Raw genomic sequence first — 18,643 nt, 5'->3', positions numbered from 1 at the left:
TGGAAATATTTAAAGTATATAAACCCTGATAAGTGTCCTGCTGTGATTGGACTTAAAAACAGAGTGGAGTTTTCCTACAGTTGAGTCAGAAGATGCAGCCAGAAAAACTGGAGTAGGATTTTATTTTAAAAAGTCAGATTTCTATGTGCTTCCATCCAGTATTTAGTGGATTCTAAACATGAGTTAGACAAGGCCCCATAAATCATCACATGATTAAAATATAGTACAAAATATTTACAAAATACAAACTGAGCATATCAAATGTTGATGTATTTACAGTTGTTAACTGCAGTAGTTGAAAAGCTTCACATGAATAAAAGACGAGCCAGATCATGGAAACAAAGACATTCAGACAGTACTGCACTTTTGACGTTACATCCAAGGACTTCCTGTACAAAAAAAAGACCTCAGGGTGTCGTACATGTACCCTGAAGAGAGCAGGTTATTCAAATCTACTGAGCAGGAGGTTCATCCATCTTTTAAAAACTTCGTCTCACACAGTGTTTAAACACCCCCCCAAAAAATCTCCTGTGTTCACATTCACCCGCCGGTCTGATTGTAGGTCATTCTGTTGGCTTCAACATGTACAAATTATAAAACAGGCAATGATTAATACTTTTTTTTTTTAAATCATACTGTGTTTAAAAAAAATATAAAAAAATCAAAGTGCCTTGGGGAGGGAGACTTAAAGAATCTATAAATGATTTTGATGTCAAACATTGCGTCACATCTTTTGAAACTGTAAAGGATCTTATTTGAACGACGAGTACGTTCCGTGTAGAAGCTTAGAGTAAAATCCTCCTGCTGGTCCTCCAGATCCGCGGGCTCACCGGAGTAGAGGAGCTCTAGCTTTGGGTATGGAGTGACTGAAGGACACAAACAGAGTCAAGAGAGTTAGACAGCAACTAAATCACATGTTTTAATTAATGAACGCAATTAAAAAAAAGTATATATGTGTTACTCATGCATATCAGAAATCATCACAAACATGCCTGTCAATCTCCTTCATACTACAATTACTCCAATGATAGCAATTAAAAAAAAAAAAAAAGTCAAAAGTAACAGACAGTGAATAGAGGATATATACCATAGCCTGGAAAATCGCATTGATTGCAAAGAGTTGCGAGATTTACGTCCTCTGGAGACAGTACGTCTGTTGTGTGCGGGACAAGAGGAGGAAAGAGAAATGAACATTAGCAGCAGGGAAGGGTGCAGATATGGGTGCAGATATGGACGAGACCAGAGAAGCTATAGCCAGTCACACTCCCCAACTTCGCTGTTCTTTAGGAGCATGCAAGAAAAGATTGAAAGGAAGTGCAGGGAGACCAATGCGGTTTGATTTTATAACCAAAACGCTGTAAGATTTACCAAATGTTACCAAGTCTTGATTTGGAACAGAAAGTCAGCCTGTTGACATGTTAGTAAAACTGAGCACATGGTATTTGGCTGGGTTGCATCTCTGCAGATTACGGATGAGTGTTTAAAAAGTGGGAGCAAGACCTAAATCTTTTTTGCTGCCAGCATTTTTTGTAATGGCCAGCAGAGGGCGAAATTATTTGGCTGTAACCATAAATCTGCATCAGCTCATTCAGTTTGTCTTTTAATTTTTGTAAATTATGGTCTCATATTTGATCTACCTGATCCCCAAATACCAACAGAATTTACAAATGTAACAGATTTCTAACTAACGTGATGTATTCAGGATAAAAATTTAAATAAAGGTGCATGAACTCAATGAGTAACAATGCAGGGGTGGGAATTTGAATTGTTCATATTTTCACGTCTTCACTGATCATCGCTGCCAAACTAACGTCAGTGTGCAGGAAAAGTATCTTCTCTTCACTGTGCATGCGGGTGCACAACTGAACGTAGTCAGAACGTTGACGCAGCCCAGCCAAAGTACAATGAGTAATTATAACACAAGCACTGTCATGAGCACAGAGGAGAAAAGAGAGTGCTGAGCTTCGGGATTTTGGCTGGATTTATTGGCACTAATGATCAGGGGTCTCATTTATAACTGTTGCACACACACAAAATGGTGCCAGAACGAGGTAGGTGTGTGTGTGTGTGTGTGCCGCTACCAGTGCACAAAGTTACGATCTAGGTTCAAAAATTAATGGTAGAGTGTGCGCACTTTGAAGTTAACTCATGCCTAAAAACCTTATGGAGATGAAGGAAATTGGTGACGCGGATGAGGCGGTGAATTGAAGTCATCCAGTGTTGCCAGAAGAGGCTAAGAAGGATTTTATTTTTAGTGGCTAAACAAGAATAAGAGTAATTTGAGAAAAGGAGCATTAAAAGTCATCACTGAGTTTTTGATGGAGCTTTCTCAGGTGAGAACAGTCACCCAGGCTTGCATGATGATGGAAAATGTGTGTGTGTGTGTGTGTGTGGGGGGGGGGGGAATAAATCAAACATGTCAACTGCCCCCGCACAGGATGTGATTGGTGGACCAGTTGGAAAAAGAGTGTGTGATAACGAGAGCAGAGGGTGGCGCTACTGCACCAATAACCAACCAGGACGCTAACTGCTGTTGGGAGGCCAGCAGTCTGATGACTGCCTGCTTTGTCGGGCTGGCTTTAAATAATTAGACCTTTCGGTGATTGGCAAGTTTCACTGAATGGAAGGAATCATTAATGTACCCCAGGGACTTTGAATTGATCAGTTGTTGCTGAATTTGGTTGATTAGAGGCTGAAACGTGACTGATCCACGTGCACACATCTCCAGTAGACTGAGTTTATCTGAATGTCTTTCCAAGTGCACACTGTTGGATTTGCACATGGATTTCTACATTGGATCCTAATAAAAACAAGACCCCTGATCCCCATAGATCCATTCCAACTGCTTGCTGCCAAAATCAAACAGAACTAGTTCTGACTTTGGGTGTCAGGACAGCATTAGAGGAGAAAAGCTGATGTTTGTGTCTCCATAAGGCTCAGAAGGGGGGGGGAGGCTTGCCTGCAAGTGGGCCTGTGCCATGTTTAAGTTGATGAGAGTGCCTGTGTTGGCTGTGGCTGTGTGGCTGCTGCATGGCTCACAACACATCGGGTCTCTGTCGCCAGCCACTACATGCAAGTTGCCTAGGGACCTGACCAGTCTGGTACGACACAGGGAGCTGGCAGAGAGAGGGGAAGGGGTTAAATTCAAACCACACCCATTCATGAGTGGCTATAGCCTCTTGGTTACCGTACAACAAACACAATGTACTGCATAAATACTTCACATTTGAAGAGGGTTTAATCATTTTTTTCCCAGAGATGTAGCCTTGTATCGGTCCTTTTTTTGGTCAGTAAATAAAATTGCCTCTATTGTTGCAACACAAAGCGACGGCCATTAATTTTCTTCCACACGCTGTAACACAGCAATCTCCATAGTCGCCAAAGCTCAGGCTGTTTTCACACCCATATTTTGTTCCCTCTTTGAATCCCCCGTTGTTCTTACGGTTTTGTTTTGTTTTTACACCCATTTTCCAAATTCCAATTAAAACAAAATGACGACAGGGCGGCATGACTCGGAGGTAGCGTTGCTGTCTAGCAACCGAAGGATCACTAGGTTTGATCCTTACTTCCCCCGGTGGCCATGTCGAAGCTCCTGATGACCCTGGGACAGACTGGCGACCCGTCCAGGGTGAACCCCGTCTCTCTCCCATTGTCAGCTGGGACAGGCTCCAGCACCCCCACCCCCCCCCACCCATAACTGATAAGCGGTATAGAAAATGGGCGGATGGAAAAAAATGAAGACGACAAGCCGTGTGAACAGGATGAAGCTCCTGTGTTCCGACTAATGCGCAGTTCTTCCACGTGTCCAAAAACACAGAACGCCTGGTAACAGGAGCTGATAAGGCCCAAAGGAGGTCGGATCATGTTCTCACCACTAAAGACCTGCACCAGGCTCCGTTTGGAAGTCGTGCTGTTGGATTTTGGAAAATATCTAGCAGACTACATTGCAGTATCATTTGCTACATTAGAGGCAATGTTCACTTTTACATTATTCTCATTTTCACTGCAAAACCTATGAAATTGTTGTAATTTTTAGTGCAATCTGTATCAAACCAAGATGTTTTCTAAGTCTAGGCAGCACCTCAATACTGAAAGTAAAATGTTGAAACGATTACAAAAAAAATCCACACGCGATGAAGGCTTCCATACCACTGAGTAATTTCTAAAATGAGCTCATTTAAATGGCATCTGCTTAAAAAAAAAAAAAAAGCTTCATCAGTGGTGATATCTCCAAATAAGCAACTTCCTGTGGTCTCTGTTGTGTAAATGAGTCACTGCAGGCAGCCAGCCAGCCACTAACCTGCCTGCTACTCCGTTGGTTGGTAATGAGGTTCTGGTCCTCTTCCTGCTGTCTGAGTGGTCAGACAAAGGATTGACGCTGGCCTGCAGGATGACCCTGCTGCAGAGGAGATGGGTGTCATCGTTAAGTCTGGTTGTTTTTTTGTTTGTTTTTTGGACAGATCCGTAGGTATGTGTGATGATGGCGAGTGCACAGCAAACCTTACTTCAGAGACTGGGACGAGGACCTGGTGTGTATTTTATTTTCTTCTAGTCTGTGAAAACAGGCAATATGAAAGTATAAAAAAAAAAAAAAGTGTCCAAGTGTTAGATGACAGGACAGAGTAGAGGCAGAGATTTTTTTTTTTAAATTTTATTTTAGCTGCAGCAGCCAGGTGAGATTAGTAAAGCCAAGAAAGTAGCAGACAAAAATGAGGGTGATGCTTCACAACTTAAGGCTGAGGGGGCTTCTCATTTGTCTGTGAAAACATAGTAGTTTTCATTGATTAGGCTCCACGGGGGGTTAATTTTTGGCAGTGGAACATAGATCAGCACAATAACAAGCAGAGCATGATGTTCAAAAATGAGGGACTGATGGAGAACGTCTGTAAACAATAGAAGAACGGAGCCTGTTTCTAAGATTTTTTTTTTTTTTTTTTTAAAGGCTCCGCTCTTCAGATCAAAGTTAACTGCAGAAAGAAGCAAGAGGATGATTAGGAACTTATTTCTGATTCGGGGAGCGGGAGTTAAAGAGACAAGGGGGCTCACTTACAGCGTTTTCAGTTACAGCTCCAGAACGGAGAGGCAGGACAGGTTTTTTTTGGGGGGTGGGGGGATGGGGGATGTTGAAGTCATTGAAATCCTAACCCGTCTATACAGAAATGCAGGATGGGAGAAGGGAAGCCATACACAATCCACCACAGGGCAAGGCTACACAGGGAGGAGAGCAGCATGGCTACCAGCCATCTGAAAGGAGGACAAATCCAACAACAAGAGCAACAAAAAAACAAAAAAACAAAAAAAGGGGAGGGGGGGGGAAAGGAAGGAGACAAGAGACGTCCGGGCAGGACACAAAGCCTCTGATGTTCTGCTTTTCCACTGGGACTGGATTAGATGAGACGCCTTTCATAGAGCCCTGCATCCAACAGTGCACAGTTCCTTTACTCCGATGTGTGACCAGTTTACATAGAACCCAAAAGAATGTTCTAGCAGTTACACTGCATATTAGCGGCTAATAATATGTAATTATGAAAAGTCTAACCTGTTTACGATTTGTATTTTTAGATCATTGAAGCCTTTGCCTAACAGTTTCATTGTCGACACAACTCCACAGTGAGGTTTCCAGAAGTGCAAATGCTACTCATGTTCTCTCTGAGGGTGAGATTATTAGCTATGCTGGCCGTCTGAGGTTGGCTCAGCACCGGCCAACTGGGAGAAACCATCATGTTATCATGGACAAGAGAAAAAAATGGCAGCAAAATCCTGTTTTCCCCCTAAAAATTGATGTCAGTGAAAAGTTCTGTAGCCACAATAAAAATGTACAAAATGTAGTTTAATGACGGAAGGCTAGGGGTCAAATTAGCAATGGCTCATAGGTTGAGTACTTTCCCAGTGCTGATGATGATTATGCCCACAGTGTTGTACCTTTGCTTTCTTACTGTTCTTTATTTTAATGTTGAATCTAATATTTTTTGCCGCCCTTCACCTGGTAGCTGGGCGACTTCGGTCCCAGGTTCAAAACATAAAGGTTACATTCGATGCAAAGAATCTACCCAGCCTCTACAGAGTCTCTCATGGATGAGTGAACTTCCCTCACCCCTGAAGCAGAGGCGAGGCACCCTCCTGTGTAAACCCATTGCAATGGCCTGTATCTGCGACCTCCTACCTCAGGTCAAGAACCATACTTCTTAAGTGAGGGAACACAAAACTGGTCCCGCTGCTCTGATTCTCTGGAGAAAATGAATGAAACATTCACTCCAGGGCCCCTTTAAACCATCACTGTGGAGCTCTTTATCGGCCAAAATGCATTTTGTCGGCTTGATCTGTGATAAGAACCGAACAAAACTGACTGTGTGCACCAATCCAGTCACAGAGAACAATGGAAAAACAACAGTTGACAGAGAACCCGGCCCCCAACATCTATTTACATGTTAGACAAAACACAGATTGAACACAGAGGCAAGCGTGCATGTCTGAGGGTATTGTGCCTGTTGCCATGCATGAGAACAGCAGAAGAGATGATGAATAAGTTCCATACAGCAGTCGCTGCAATTCAACATGCACTTCAGTGTTACATAATAAAACAAACAGTGGAGCCAGATGGTGAAGGTTCATCTGGAAGGTAGATGTTTGTGTAGCAACATATACGCTGATAAGGCATATGGCCTAAAGTCTGCCTCAGCTCCCTCTGGAGAGCAGATAAGAACCCACTTTAATCCCACTACCTTTGTCTGCAGCTCATAAATGATGTTTTATAATCCACCATGTTAAAAATAAATGAAAAACAAACAGGATAAGATGGAAATTCTAATTTACTCCTAAAATCAACTCCGTTTCAAGGACCCTGAATTCTACTGATGATTTTAATGGCTGATCAGACAAGTTGGGCGACTCCTATAAACCATTCGAACCAGTAGTCACTGTTCCCTTTATCAAGATTTCCTCTTCAGTGCCAAGTCAACAGTAGAAGCCAAGCGCTAAACATTTAATTCAGCTAATCCCGATCTTATGTAAAACCATGATTAGCTGAATAAGTGAAGCAGCAGCTGCTCATGAAGGCTCACCTGAGAGCTTTGTTAGATATCTCAGATAAGCCTCGATATCAAAGCGGAACATCTCCGTGTGCCGATGATCATTGAAGCCGTAAATGTAAGGCATCCAGTAATTGCATATCCAATTCACACAATCCAAAAAAAAAAAAAGAATTAAAAAAAAAACTTCAACCAGCCATACCATTAGCCGTATCATTCATCGACATAGCAACCACTTCTACAGGAAGAGTATGTAGCCACTATAAAAGCAAGTGTCGTGCACTTACCTCCATCATACAAAACCTCATATCTTTTCTCTCATCCTGTCTCCTCTCCCCCACTCTCTCTCTGCCTCTCTCAGCTATTTTTTGAATGTTGGCCACACCGTACACATGAGGCTGCAGCAGAACACTACCACCTGCCTGGCATGGGACAACAAAAGCCAAAGCCGTATGGGTACATTGGCAGAGGCAAGTCAGCCCCTCTCAGTCCCGCTGACACCCAACCTTCCCTGGCTTGATTTACATGGACGCAAATGTGTCACTGGTACTTATGGAAGCTAACCTAAACATTAGCATCATCAGGAGTTCCCTTGACCCAAACCAAAAGGGATTTTGATTTTTTTTTCCATCTTTGTTCAGCAAGATTATCTTCACAACGAGATGATCTTGACAAATCCAAACCAGTTTTACAAATTTTAAAACATAAATTGAATCCTTAGAATTACAGCAACATTAGCTAACACAGGCTGCAAATGAACTTTTACCGTCACCTCCACTCCACCTCCACTAGCTTCATGCCTCTACTATCAGCAGTCTCCTTTAGCCGCTTGTTTGCAAACGCCATTTTGAGGATATTACAAGTGTGGTATTTACTGATGTATTTTATGCCGTGGGAAGAAAAACAAATCAATATCTTAAAACTGTGGGAACCACAGACCTTATTTTACCACAACCACAGACCCTCAAAACCAATTCTGGTTCTAACACAGTTATACCTTCATTCAAAGGTTTTAACACTGATTTGACTTTAGGCAAATCTAGTTTATATGTCATAAAGTCATAAACATATACTGACCGCATATTTCTAATAACTTATCTATAGTATATCATGTTTATGTTGGAAAGTCCTCTATTGACTTAAGGAGCTCTACATTATCAACCCAATCACTGTCTCAGCCCATACTTGAACTTTTATGCACATACACTCGTGTCTTTCTAAATCCAGCCTGACAAAAAAGTAGTTTTTCTGGAAGGTTGTGTGTCAGATAGCTCCATCCAGCCAGTATGCTGCTCACAGCTTCTTCATAATTGACTCCCTACTTCCTTGACGCGTCGTCAATACTCACAACTCATAGATTACACAGAGGAAATGGAATGAATTACATTCCCCTTGATCTGTGTGTGATTTACCCCAAAGTAACAGATGAGAAATCAATAAATACAACATTAAATGGATGCTGCCTTGGTCCTTAACTGAGCTATTAATTATGGTACCAGGATGAAATTGTAGAGCAGAGCTGACTGTGCCTAAAACCTAACATGTCGAATGAAATGATTCATGTACCAACCACAAAAATAAAAAAATCAACTCTACAGGGACACTGTGAATCCTTACTTTTCAAATCATAAGATACTGTTGACCTGAAAGTGACTGTAAATGTGTCACGATCCGAGGGACTGACGAGGAGCGGTGTTGTTCATATTTCAGTGCTACAACAAATCGAGTGATGCATGATGAGATTGTCAGGCTGTTTCATACTCACGACAATGAAGCTGAGGATCTGGCCTGCCTCTTGCTCTTCAAGGCTCGCAGCTTATCACCCTGCGTCAGGCCATTTCTCTCCTCTTCATCATTATACTGCCAAAGATGAATGATTTAAAAAAAGTTGACAAAAGTAGAGTAGACTTGAAGATTTGACATGAAGAGTTAGGGAAAAAAAATTACCAGTTCCATGTCTTCTTTCTTGGATGCCCTGTTCTTGTTACTCCCATTAATGGTTATGTCATCAACTCCAGAGAGAATTCTGGTCACGGCCATTTTGCCATTCTCCCTTTCATTTAGCATCTTCTCCCGGAAAACATCTCCCTCTGCCCACAAACTGTTCTGTTTTCTACCAAACAAGATTAAAAGAGACCGTGAGATGAGCTTTCTGTATAAACAAACAGCCAATATTGAGATTTCCCAGCAGATATGCCCTGAAATAAAGCCTGTATGATCAGCAAGTCAGTAACAGTGTTTTTAAAAAGGGACAGTGTGTAGGATATAGGGGCACCTAGTGGTGAAGTTGCAAACTGCAGCCTTACTGCATCAGTCAACATTTGCCAAACTTTTGAGTTCTCAGATTTCTCACCACAAAAATATTTAGCTTTTCTGCAGGGAACATTGAGACTGAATGTTTTTCCAAAGCCAACACGATGAACCTCTCGGGTGATTTCGACATAATAAAAAATATTCAGGAATTTTATATTTAATTTCTGCCAAAGAAACTCACACCGATTTCTACACTCTGTACCTTTAAACCAGATTAAGACATGCTGCTTCATGCTTCAGCATTTACACCTACTCTTCAACAAAGTTCTGCTGAGGCCCGATGATTGACCCTGGTCTGCAGATCCGTATCCAAGCAATCACCTCCGCAGCAGTCAGGCGGTAATGCTTCATCATGTAGCAGCCAATCAGAGTGCCAGTTCTTCCCAGACCGGCTAGAATAAAAAAGGTGGTTTGGCATAAATGTGTGCAGTTAACAGGATCCAGAAGCTGAATGAGTATTTTGCCGTATAGACGTTCTGCACCGTTTTTTTTGCAGCCTGATTTTTTTTTTTTTTTTTTTAATCGCATCTGGTCTCTTCTAACCTTTGCAGTGAACAGCAATGGCTCCTTCCGCATTCTCACAGATATTGAGGAACTTTCTGACGATGCTGTCGTTTGGCGTACTTCCATCCACAAAAAATAGGTCGTGATGCTCAAAGCCCGAGTCTGTGAAACGTCTGGCATCATACATCTTCTTATTGAGTCGGATGACGCTAGTGATGTTGTGTTTTCTAAAGTAAGGGATGTAGGCCTCAGGAGCATGCAGAGGGTATCCTGAAATAAGGAGCAAAAACATGATGGGAGTTTTTAATCAAGTCACATACAGTTAAATTTAGTTTCTTTTAACTTACCATTCTCTATTTTACTTTTCGGATGAGGCCCACTAAAGGCAAGGAACTTTCCTGGAATGATCCAGTTCAAATCTCCGTTCTCTGCTCTCTCGTAGTGCTCGTATTCTTCCACATCGAAGTTGGAGAAGTCCAGCCAACCGTACTGCAGAGCCTGGAGAAGTAGTTGAGAGGAAGTTAATTTCATTAGGAGCGTGACACAGCAGGAAAATAACAATCAAGTCATCCGGGATCGACGTACCTTGTGAACAGCATGGAGGCAATCTAGGATGTTCAGATTGTACATGCAGGTTCCAAATGAGGCATCTCTGTGACACATGGAAGAAACAGGGTTTAAAAAAAAAAAAATTTAAATCAGAACGTCATTTTTGTTTCCCCGGCCTTCACAAGTGCAGCCATGTCACATCTTATGCTCACATAAGATGAAGGGCTTGTTCGATACCTTCCCACTAGGTTCCCTTTTGTAATTCATGTCATCTTGCGACCATATTCTTTATCTGAGGCTATGAGTGACAGGGGCAGTCTGATATTTGTATGCAGTGGTGATATTTGTATTGTATGTCTGCCAAAAAAAAAAAAGGGGGGGGAGGGGGGGCGACACTTCTTCTGCCACTAGATGGCAGTACCTGTGACCAAATCACAACTGAAGTACTTTTGCGCTTCCTATGGACTTCTCCTTAATTAAGTCTAAATTCTTGCTTGTGTTGTACGTCGCTTTGGACAAAAGCGTCTGCTAAATGAAATTGTAGAACTGTAGAATATTATCCATGACACGATCGAAAAAGTTGCAAAGTCGCACAAATTTAGGCCACTTTACACCAAAAGATTCCATACGAAACAGAACGGTTGCAGGGGAAATTGCAGCAGCATGAACTGAAGGACAAGTGCAAATTTCCTTGTTGTACGTTTCTGCCTTTTCATCAGTGGAACTGCAGCTATGGCAAATCGCTCGCTCGTCCTGTTAATGCAGCTGAAGTGCAGAGTCGTTACAGACGCACTGCAATCAGCTGCAAGTCTCAACTCGTCTCATCGCGACTCTTTACAGCTCAGCTGGACGTCAGTGAACGGTTACCTGAATGGAAGATATGTGGAGTTCCTCGACACCAGCAGACTGTAGGCCTCTTCTGGCATCATGTTAAGGTGCATTACCTTAAAATACAAAAAAAACATTAATGAAATTAATGAAGAAAATAAAACATTATTAAACATACATGTTTCCACACTACTTACTGCGTACGAGCCTATTAGGTAGGCAGCATTGGCTTGTTTCTTCTGGTCTCCGCAGGTATAGAATATGATCTTCTTCCTTGAAAGGGTTATAGACTGTGAAAAGACACGAAGAAGACTTGATGTCATACACATAAAGATAATTCTAATCCACTTTGACTATTGTGTCCTTTTTAATTACTCTGTTAAAAAAAAACAGTATGCGCACACATGTGACACCATTTATTTAGAGAGACACTACACGGGTCTTTAATTTTCCCACACTGGTGCTGTTCACTCAACATGGCAGCTTTGTTTGAACAGGTGCAGCAGCACTCAGGCAGACAAAAATGGAAATTCCTCCTGGAAAGGTACTTAATTTCAAAGATGCTACAGGTGGTGGTTTAACGGCCAATTTGCAGGATTTCTAAAGCAAAAGGTGGATGAGAAATCAGCGCAGCGAAATACAAATTCTTAGAGAGATTTAAACAAAGAAAAAAAAAGGAGCTGCCGAACAAACATCTGTGCCCACGTGTCATGTGAAAAATATTATACAGAAAAAAGGAACATTGGTGTCACAAGTTGACACAAACCAACAACGTAAGGAACAGAAATTAAATTACGAATCGACCCAAATCATGCGATGAGACGTTTGTGCGGCAGTTTACGTTACCTTCAGCTTCTTTGTCAGCTTGCAACAGAAGCGATAAAACATGGCAAGGTTGAGGGGACCAAAGTCCGCGTAAAAGCTGCGAGGGAAAGCGAGAAGAAGAAAGAGTGTGTCAGAGTGGCTATTTATGAAACCGGTGATGGTCTCTGAGGAAGTTTCACAAGATGCAATCAGCCACCTCAGACTGGCACAGTAGAAGTTAAAGACTATATTTAGGATCATTTGATGCCGGTGAGGTTCACTCAGAAGTGGATAAAAAAGCTGCACCGGCACAAAAAATGGGATCTGAAAGTTCAGTCATGTCCTCTCCTGAGGCCACTTAATAAAAAGCCCAGCGAAACAGCAGAAGCTACCAAAGTAGCTGCTGCAAGGTGCTTTGACTTGTTTGGTTTCCCTCTGATTGCTTCCAGGAGCATCACTGGCTCAGACACATTTTTAAAGGCAAGCCTTTTTCCATGCAGCACAAGTTTTCATGACCATTAAAAACATTCTGATTTGGTCGCAAATGAATAGCAGAATTTCAAATCAAAATTTACAAATACAATTGTCACTAAAACTGAGATACGTGGTTTGATACAACACACACGCATGTTAAACTAAATAAACAACAACAAAAAAAGAAATTTTCTCTCAGATGATGGAAACCTAACATATTCTGCATAACTTTCCCCAAACTTTCTGGCTTTATTCATTTATTTTTTAAAAAGCTTTCCCAGGCCTGGTGTTGCCATTTTCAAATTTTCTCATGACTTGTCCACATTTTTGTGACCGTATGAACTCTGTGGCAGTAAAACGACTGATTAGGCTAAACATGAAAAAAATGTTGTCAGTTATCATGTTTGGCCCTGCCTGGTTGGAATGTTTATAAGGTATAAAGTATATTTTATCGCCCAAAGTCTGGTGTTTTAGTAAACACATTTTGGGTCAAACGGCCTAATTTGCATGAAAATATCAGGTTTTTTTTTTTAGTTTTCAAAAAAAAAACTTTTGAAAAACAGTCAAATTTGACCCCAAGGACATCACCAAGGTTGAATGTATATCAAAGCTACATCATGAACATGTAATATAGGTGATGCATATTCACAAAAAGATTTTCCAGAGACTGCATGTACACAACTTGTCAAAAAAATGTTCAGCTTTACTTAAGATTCAAATTTGACACTTGCTTATGCATTCACGTAGATCATGATTTTTTTTTTTTTTTCGTTTTTCAAGATTCTATGAGGCAAAGCGGTGATTCCTCAGAAAGACACCCAATACTGGGATCAATTATTTATGCGTGTGTTTTATGCAAAGCTCACCTCCTTTATAAAAGTAAAGTCAAGAATGCATCTTAAGAATTGGTATGATTTTAAAAAAAAGGAAAAAAAAGCTTCAATGTGTGGGCCTTGGTCCGTCCATTTTAAATGTCCCACTAGAGTACGATGGCCAGAAGAAAAGTGCAGAAAAAAAAGAGTAACATCCAGCAAAGTTAAATGTTAAGAAGAACTGAAAGGACAACTTACTTCTCATACGCCAGCTCCTCATCTATGCAGAAACAGTGTCGCTCAGCGGTGCTCTTGATTTTTTGCTGCAGAATGGCGAAATAGAGTTGATCTAGAAGGGGGAGGGTGACACAGAAGAGGCAGTTAACTCTCAGTCTTTAGTCGTGCATGCATGCACGCTTCTGTGACTTCTCATTCCAACATCTTCATCAACAAATTTCGAGTATGTTTTTTCTTCTTCTTGCAATCTTACCTTTGATGAACTCAATGCATCTTGAAGAAACATCGTCCGCGGTCATCTTGCCAACTGTTTTGAACATTACGTTTCGAAGAATATAAGCTACAAGAGTCTGGTTAAACCTACAAGAATAAGTGCATACTAAACAAAATATTTAAAAAAATATATACATATATTTCAATACTTTTTTAAGTTTTAAACGTTGTTGACCACGACTTTTAAATCAAGGATAAGGCAGTAAGGTGAGCAGCCGAAGAGAAGAAGGGAGTTCCGTGTGTAAGTGCGCACTCTGCTAAAAATGATCTCACCGTGGCTCCTCCCACTCTGCTGCACGGGGGCGGTACCCTGGTGCGCTATTGGCTGCGTCAGATTCAAGGCGTTACATAATTTGAGGAAGACGCTGTCAATAACAATATGCACCGCCCCTTCTAGTTTAAAGTTCTCTACATAGGACACACGATAGGCTCCGGGAACGTTGCCCAAGCGGTTGCTAGGACGATCCCCCAACCAGTCACAATCTGATTTCCACTTCCACGAAAAAAGGGGGGCCTCTTTCAGACTTGACTTGTTTTAAACATGTCCGAATAATATTCACCCCAGATTAGACGTAGAACAGCATGATTATTGTGTAGATTGTGCAAATTCGCATCTTAATCTCTGCGTATTACTTAATCCCAGATGCGCACTGTAGAACTTTGTAGTATTTTTCTGGAAACGCAAATCAAAACATTAATTTCGATCATGTAGATGAACAGTGCGGCGTTGATAAATACCCACACAACCAATGGATTACCCATAAAGGGAGAGGCGTTGTCGCCATATTAGGTTTAAAACTGAACAAATCAAGTCTTTCATGCATCCCGGGGGTTTAAAACAGAAATTATGCTGATACGCATCCCGCGGCGTGTCTCTACCTCTGATCCACTCTGCTTAAAGTTGACAGGGTTCATTCTGCAGACTCCCTTACCTGTAATCTCAATGTAAATATCCGAGTTTGGCTCCGCCTCCGAGCTGTGCTGAGCTGCATAGCGCTTTTTCCTCGACTCGGCTCGTCTCCTCTCGTTCTTGCGCTTCATTTTCTCCTCCGGGCTGCACGGTGGACAAACATGAGCGGCTGCAACACACCTGCTCTTGTTCGCAGTACGGCTGCCGGTCCCCTTTTTTTTTTCTTGTTGTGCTATTCTGGCATGTCTTGTTTCCCCTGAAGCGAATGATCTGTATCTGCTTATGCGTGTGTGTGCGTGTGTGTGTGTGTATGTGTGTGTGAGGGAGTGAGAGTGAGAGTGTGTGTCAACCGAATCACAGTTGCCTGCTCCAGCCTCTCTCTGGTGTTGGTGACGTTTGAGCAGGGGCAGGTTCTATGCTTTCTGAATCCCCTGCATGTGACGTATCAGGACGAGATGTCCAGTGCCCACCCTTGACTGTTCAATCGCAGCAGCTGCACAGTGAACATGTATTTCTCTCGGTGCTGCAGAGTATATGAATATAACTGTCCTACGACCATGCATTGTTCGTGAAATTTTCTATACTAACTCTTCTAAACATGACACAGACAAATGCAGATCCAAATGTAGCTATTGCACTTTATTTACAGTATAATAAACACTCTGAGCATTGTGGGGAGGTTGTGGAAACAAGAGCAGCAGCTATGGTTATGTGTTCATGGGGAATGACACAACAGAAAACAGTCACTGATGTAAGCCAATGTGGGGAGTGAAGCATGGTGATATTCAGATTTTGATAAAAGACTTAATTATGTGAACCTTTGTATCACATCCCAAGGTCAACCGATGAGATATCTGCAGATATGGACATGCATTGAAAAACTAGTGAACGAGTTTGAATTCAGGGGTCACACGATCATGAATAAAGAAATGCATTCACACACGCTTTTGCTGCATTTTTTCAGACTTTTGCAGGGAGCCCAAACTGGTATCCAGTGTGGAGGTCATGAGCAAAATTACAGGACGCAAATACTGCCGTAGCTGACAATTATGTACACTCAAACTCTTTGTGCAGTTTTTCAGTGTAAAAAACAGTTTAACTGAATAAACTATGTGTGCTTTGTGGATGAGAGCTTATAACGGTGGTGCAAGGTGAAGCAGAAACAAGCTTTCAGGCAGCTAGCTAGCTAGCTACACATGGATCATCTTTGGTTTATCACTGAAGTCCAGAGTCTCTTGAACTCCGGCGAGCTGCAGGAGCCAGGTAATAGGCATGTGGTCCAGGCGATTCATGTCAAAATGGGAGAAGTGAACTTGAGAGCCTGCAAAGAGAAGACACGGTAAGGAAGATGGAGCATTTACATCGAGAGAGAGAGAGAGAGAGAGAGAGAGAGAGAGAGCAAGCGAGCATACCTGGTCCTACAATGATGGCTCCGCCTTGCTGATGCAGATCTCCCTGGAAGTCAAATGCAGGACTAGTCATGGCCCTCCATATACTCTTCATTTGGCCCATAAAGACACCAGACTTCACATGAGGACTTGGGCGAGCTTAGGACACAACAAACAAACAAAGTTCCCATTATGAAATATTGATTATATCAAAAAATAAGATTTTGCAGAGCATAATAACTTAATACGACATGTTTCAGGGACAATATAATGTAGTAGCTTGGGTTACATTATAATTTTTCTTTAAATGCCTGTTACTGTATTTGAAAGGATCAGAACCAGGAGAAAACAAAAGTAATGAAACATCAGTAATTGGTGTTTAAGTTCAGCCATCCAGTGCATGACCAATAGCAGACTGACGTCCTGCTCAAAGTGCTGCTCTGATCTCTGATCAATTTCTGTCAAAAGGGAAATTCTGGTGTTTCCCTCCCAGTTTTCCTGTGTGTATGCATTGACTTTTGGGGACCAATTTATTCTCATCCTTCTGATATCGAACTGGAACATGATGACTGGCAATTATCATAGAGGCAACAACCCCCGTCAAAGTCAGTCTGGTAAAAGTGCTTGTTATTTTTTTACTGACAGATTAATCAGCAGTGTCTAAAAACATCAAAAATAACTCTGGTCTCTGTCAATCATTTGGAACCAATGATAAACAGCCAGGTAAATCCTGTAAATTTGCATTACATTATTACCCGAGGTTGTAAAAGTCTCCTCTCTTTTCATCCCGAGTTTTTGATAAATGCACCTCTCTGGGTCCACGTATATTTCGTAAGGATATCCAGTCAGTGAGCAGAAAGGCTAGATGAAAGGGAGTATAATCAGCATCAGTATTCCATGACAGGAAAGTTATTCACAGAGTATCTCTAAATAACTTACTTCAATGTGACGATGAGCAGATTGACCCATCACAACCAGACTGATGTCAGCCTCCTGCAAAAACAAACAAACAAACAAACAAACAACAAAAAACAAAACACACATATTTTGCAAAATTATCGTGCATCTCACATGGTATACTGTGTCAAATTTTAGGGACTCACCTCCAAAGCCTCTCTGGGTATTTTGCTCAAATCATCCACATATTCTTTACAGCTGTAGCACAGGAAATTCTGCAGTGGAATTTGGGAGAGTGTTAAGACTAAATTGCAGAAGGCTTTCAAAACTCTCGCACCTCTATGATGTTCAGCCCCCTGTCTTCACCTATGGACATGAGCTCGACCTTCTTCCATTTCCATCCTAGTATGGTAATTCGCTGGGGCATCTGGATCTCACCTGTCGGCTACTCTAAGCGCTACTCATTTTAAGACGCCCATGTTTAGACTCAGCCTAATCTGTATAACAAGCCAGACAAAGTTTTCCCCTACCCGCACAAAAATTATGATCGCTTTCCTGTCTTGGTATAACTTCCTGAAAGGAATTGACATTCCATATTTGTCGTATATTAAGCAATCCTCCACGTCTTCAAGACGCAGATCAACCGAGTGAATTCCAATCTCGCTGTTTCCCTTCGATATTTGTCGAGTTACGGGAGACTCCACTTCAGCCATTTTCTTGGGGCTATTTTAGGCGTTTCAGTTGAGGCTGGAAGAGTTGGCGGCTCTAAATCCACGCCCAAGTTCTCTGCCGTGCGTGTGAGAGTGCGTTATGAAAACGTCACCTGGTCCGCGCAGAGGAGGGAAATGCAAATCAGAGAAATTGTGTTTTTTTTCCACGTGTGACGGCAGAACGGACACTGACATATGTGCACACGGTAAACCTCTACTTAGTAAGTAATAAAACAATAATTTGCAAATTGTGAACTTGTTTTGAATAAAGAAAGGGTATCTCTGTAATACGCGCTTGAATACAGTATATTTGGGGATGCATGCATGATGCATGGCAGGGGCGGAGCCGGACGAAATAAACATTCAGGGCTTCATGCTCAAACCTCTGGGTGGCCCGCTGGTATGCTGTAGACCAGTGGTTCTCACAAGACCTTTACTGCCTCAACCTCCTGCTGAGTTCTATCTCCATAGAGGGCCAACTCTAAGAAGATGTTACATTTTGCCACATTCCTAAAACTTGACATACAGCAAACATAAAGTAGGTCTTTTATGTGAAGAAATGACTTTCATTGTTCATTTTTCATTATGCGACCTCTTTTTTCACCAAAATACTACTGCCATGAGGCGTATGATGGTCAGACACAATTCTGTATGTGTGACGAGTCATTAACGTGGATTCATCTGCGCTGGTGTTGACACTTGGCTAGCACCACCTGTGACTAGGCTAACATTCATGCTAGCTCTGGCAAACATGGCACTTGGTCTTCAACTATTGATCTGGTTCCGCTGGTGAAGTTGTTTCAACCATTTATCACCATTTATCATATTTGAGGAAGTCAGATAACATATTCAATTCGGTGGTAATGGGCCTTATTCTTTTCCAAACCCAGGAAACACTGGACATACTGTGGTCTCA

At 41.8% G+C, this 18,643-nt stretch overlaps 2 protein-coding genes across 11 annotated transcripts; both read right to left on the bottom strand.

Annotated features, from left to right (window-relative positions):
- Positions 1-111: 111 nt before the first annotated feature.
- cdc14b (cell division cycle 14B) lies at positions 112-15,109 on the bottom strand. 10 transcript variants are annotated; one of them, XM_086206428.1, is made up of 16 exons: positions 14,755-15,109; positions 13,571-13,661; positions 12,069-12,144; positions 11,420-11,512; positions 11,262-11,338; positions 10,431-10,497; positions 10,193-10,343; positions 9,885-10,115; positions 9,595-9,733; positions 8,976-9,141; positions 8,794-8,888; positions 4,506-4,553; positions 4,301-4,396; positions 2,960-3,116; positions 1,088-1,153; positions 112-866 (listed from the first exon to the last, which is right to left on the bottom strand). In XM_086206428.1, exons 1-15 carry the CDS (start codon positions 14,861-14,863, stop codon positions 1,130-1,132), a joined length of 1,620 nt encoding a protein of 539 aa, XP_086062554.1. In that variant the 5' UTR covers positions 14,864-15,109; the 3' UTR covers positions 112-866; positions 1,088-1,129. The 10 variants fall into 10 exon arrangements, 9 of the variants coding, with proteins under 9 accessions (XP_086062554.1, XP_086062552.1, XP_086062555.1 ...); XM_086206426.1 differs by having other exon boundaries at positions 4,301-4,399; positions 14,755-15,107; XM_086206429.1 differs by lacking the exon at positions 14,755-15,109 and adding an exon at positions 13,803-14,658 and having other exon boundaries at positions 4,301-4,399.
- Positions 15,110-15,359: 250 nt separating this feature from the next.
- Positions 15,360-17,799, bottom strand: prxl2c (peroxiredoxin like 2C). The gene is made up of 6 exons (XM_086205336.1): positions 17,548-17,799; positions 17,224-17,292; positions 17,060-17,113; positions 16,876-16,981; positions 16,145-16,279; positions 15,360-16,053 (listed from the first exon to the last, which is right to left on the bottom strand). Exons 1-6 carry the CDS (start codon positions 17,728-17,730, stop codon positions 15,923-15,925), a joined length of 678 nt encoding a protein of 225 aa, XP_086061462.1. The 5' UTR covers positions 17,731-17,799; the 3' UTR covers positions 15,360-15,922.
- Between the last annotated feature and the right edge of the window lie 844 nt (positions 17,800-18,643).

Source organism: Aulostomus chinensis, chromosome 6 (genome assembly GCF_037954235.1).
Source record: "Aulostomus chinensis isolate RoL2024-O1b breed Wild chromosome 6, RoL_Achi_v1.0, whole genome shotgun sequence".
In the NCBI taxonomy this organism is placed as follows: Eukaryota; Metazoa; Chordata; class Actinopteri; order Syngnathiformes; family Aulostomidae; genus Aulostomus; species Aulostomus chinensis.
This window is presented reverse-complemented; position numbering and strand designations above follow the sequence as displayed.

Coding starts and splice junctions, on each gene's coding strand:
- prxl2c (XM_086205336.1), bottom strand. CDS start 17,730: ATGGCTGAAGTGGAGTCTCCCGTAACTCGACAAATATCGAAGGGAAAC. Junction 17,293..17,547: donor CGATCATAATTTTTGTGCGG/GTAGGGGAAAAC, acceptor ATTCCACTGCAG/AATTTCCTGTGCTACAGCTG. Junction 16,280..16,875: donor GGAGACTTTTACAACCTCGG/GTAATAATGTAA, acceptor TTGTGTCCTAAG/CTCGCCCAAGTCCTCATGTG.
- cdc14b (XM_086206426.1), bottom strand. CDS start 14,863: ATGAAGCGCAAGAACGAGAGGAGACGAGCCGAGTCGAGGAAAAAGCGC. Junction 12,145..13,570: donor GAGGAGCTGGCGTATGAGAA/GTAAGTTGTCCT, acceptor TTTCCCTCGCAG/CTTTTACGCGGACTTTGGTC. Junction 8,889..8,975: donor AGAAAGAAGACATGGAACTG/GTAATTTTTTTT, acceptor CATCTTTGGCAG/TATAATGATGAAGAGGAGAG.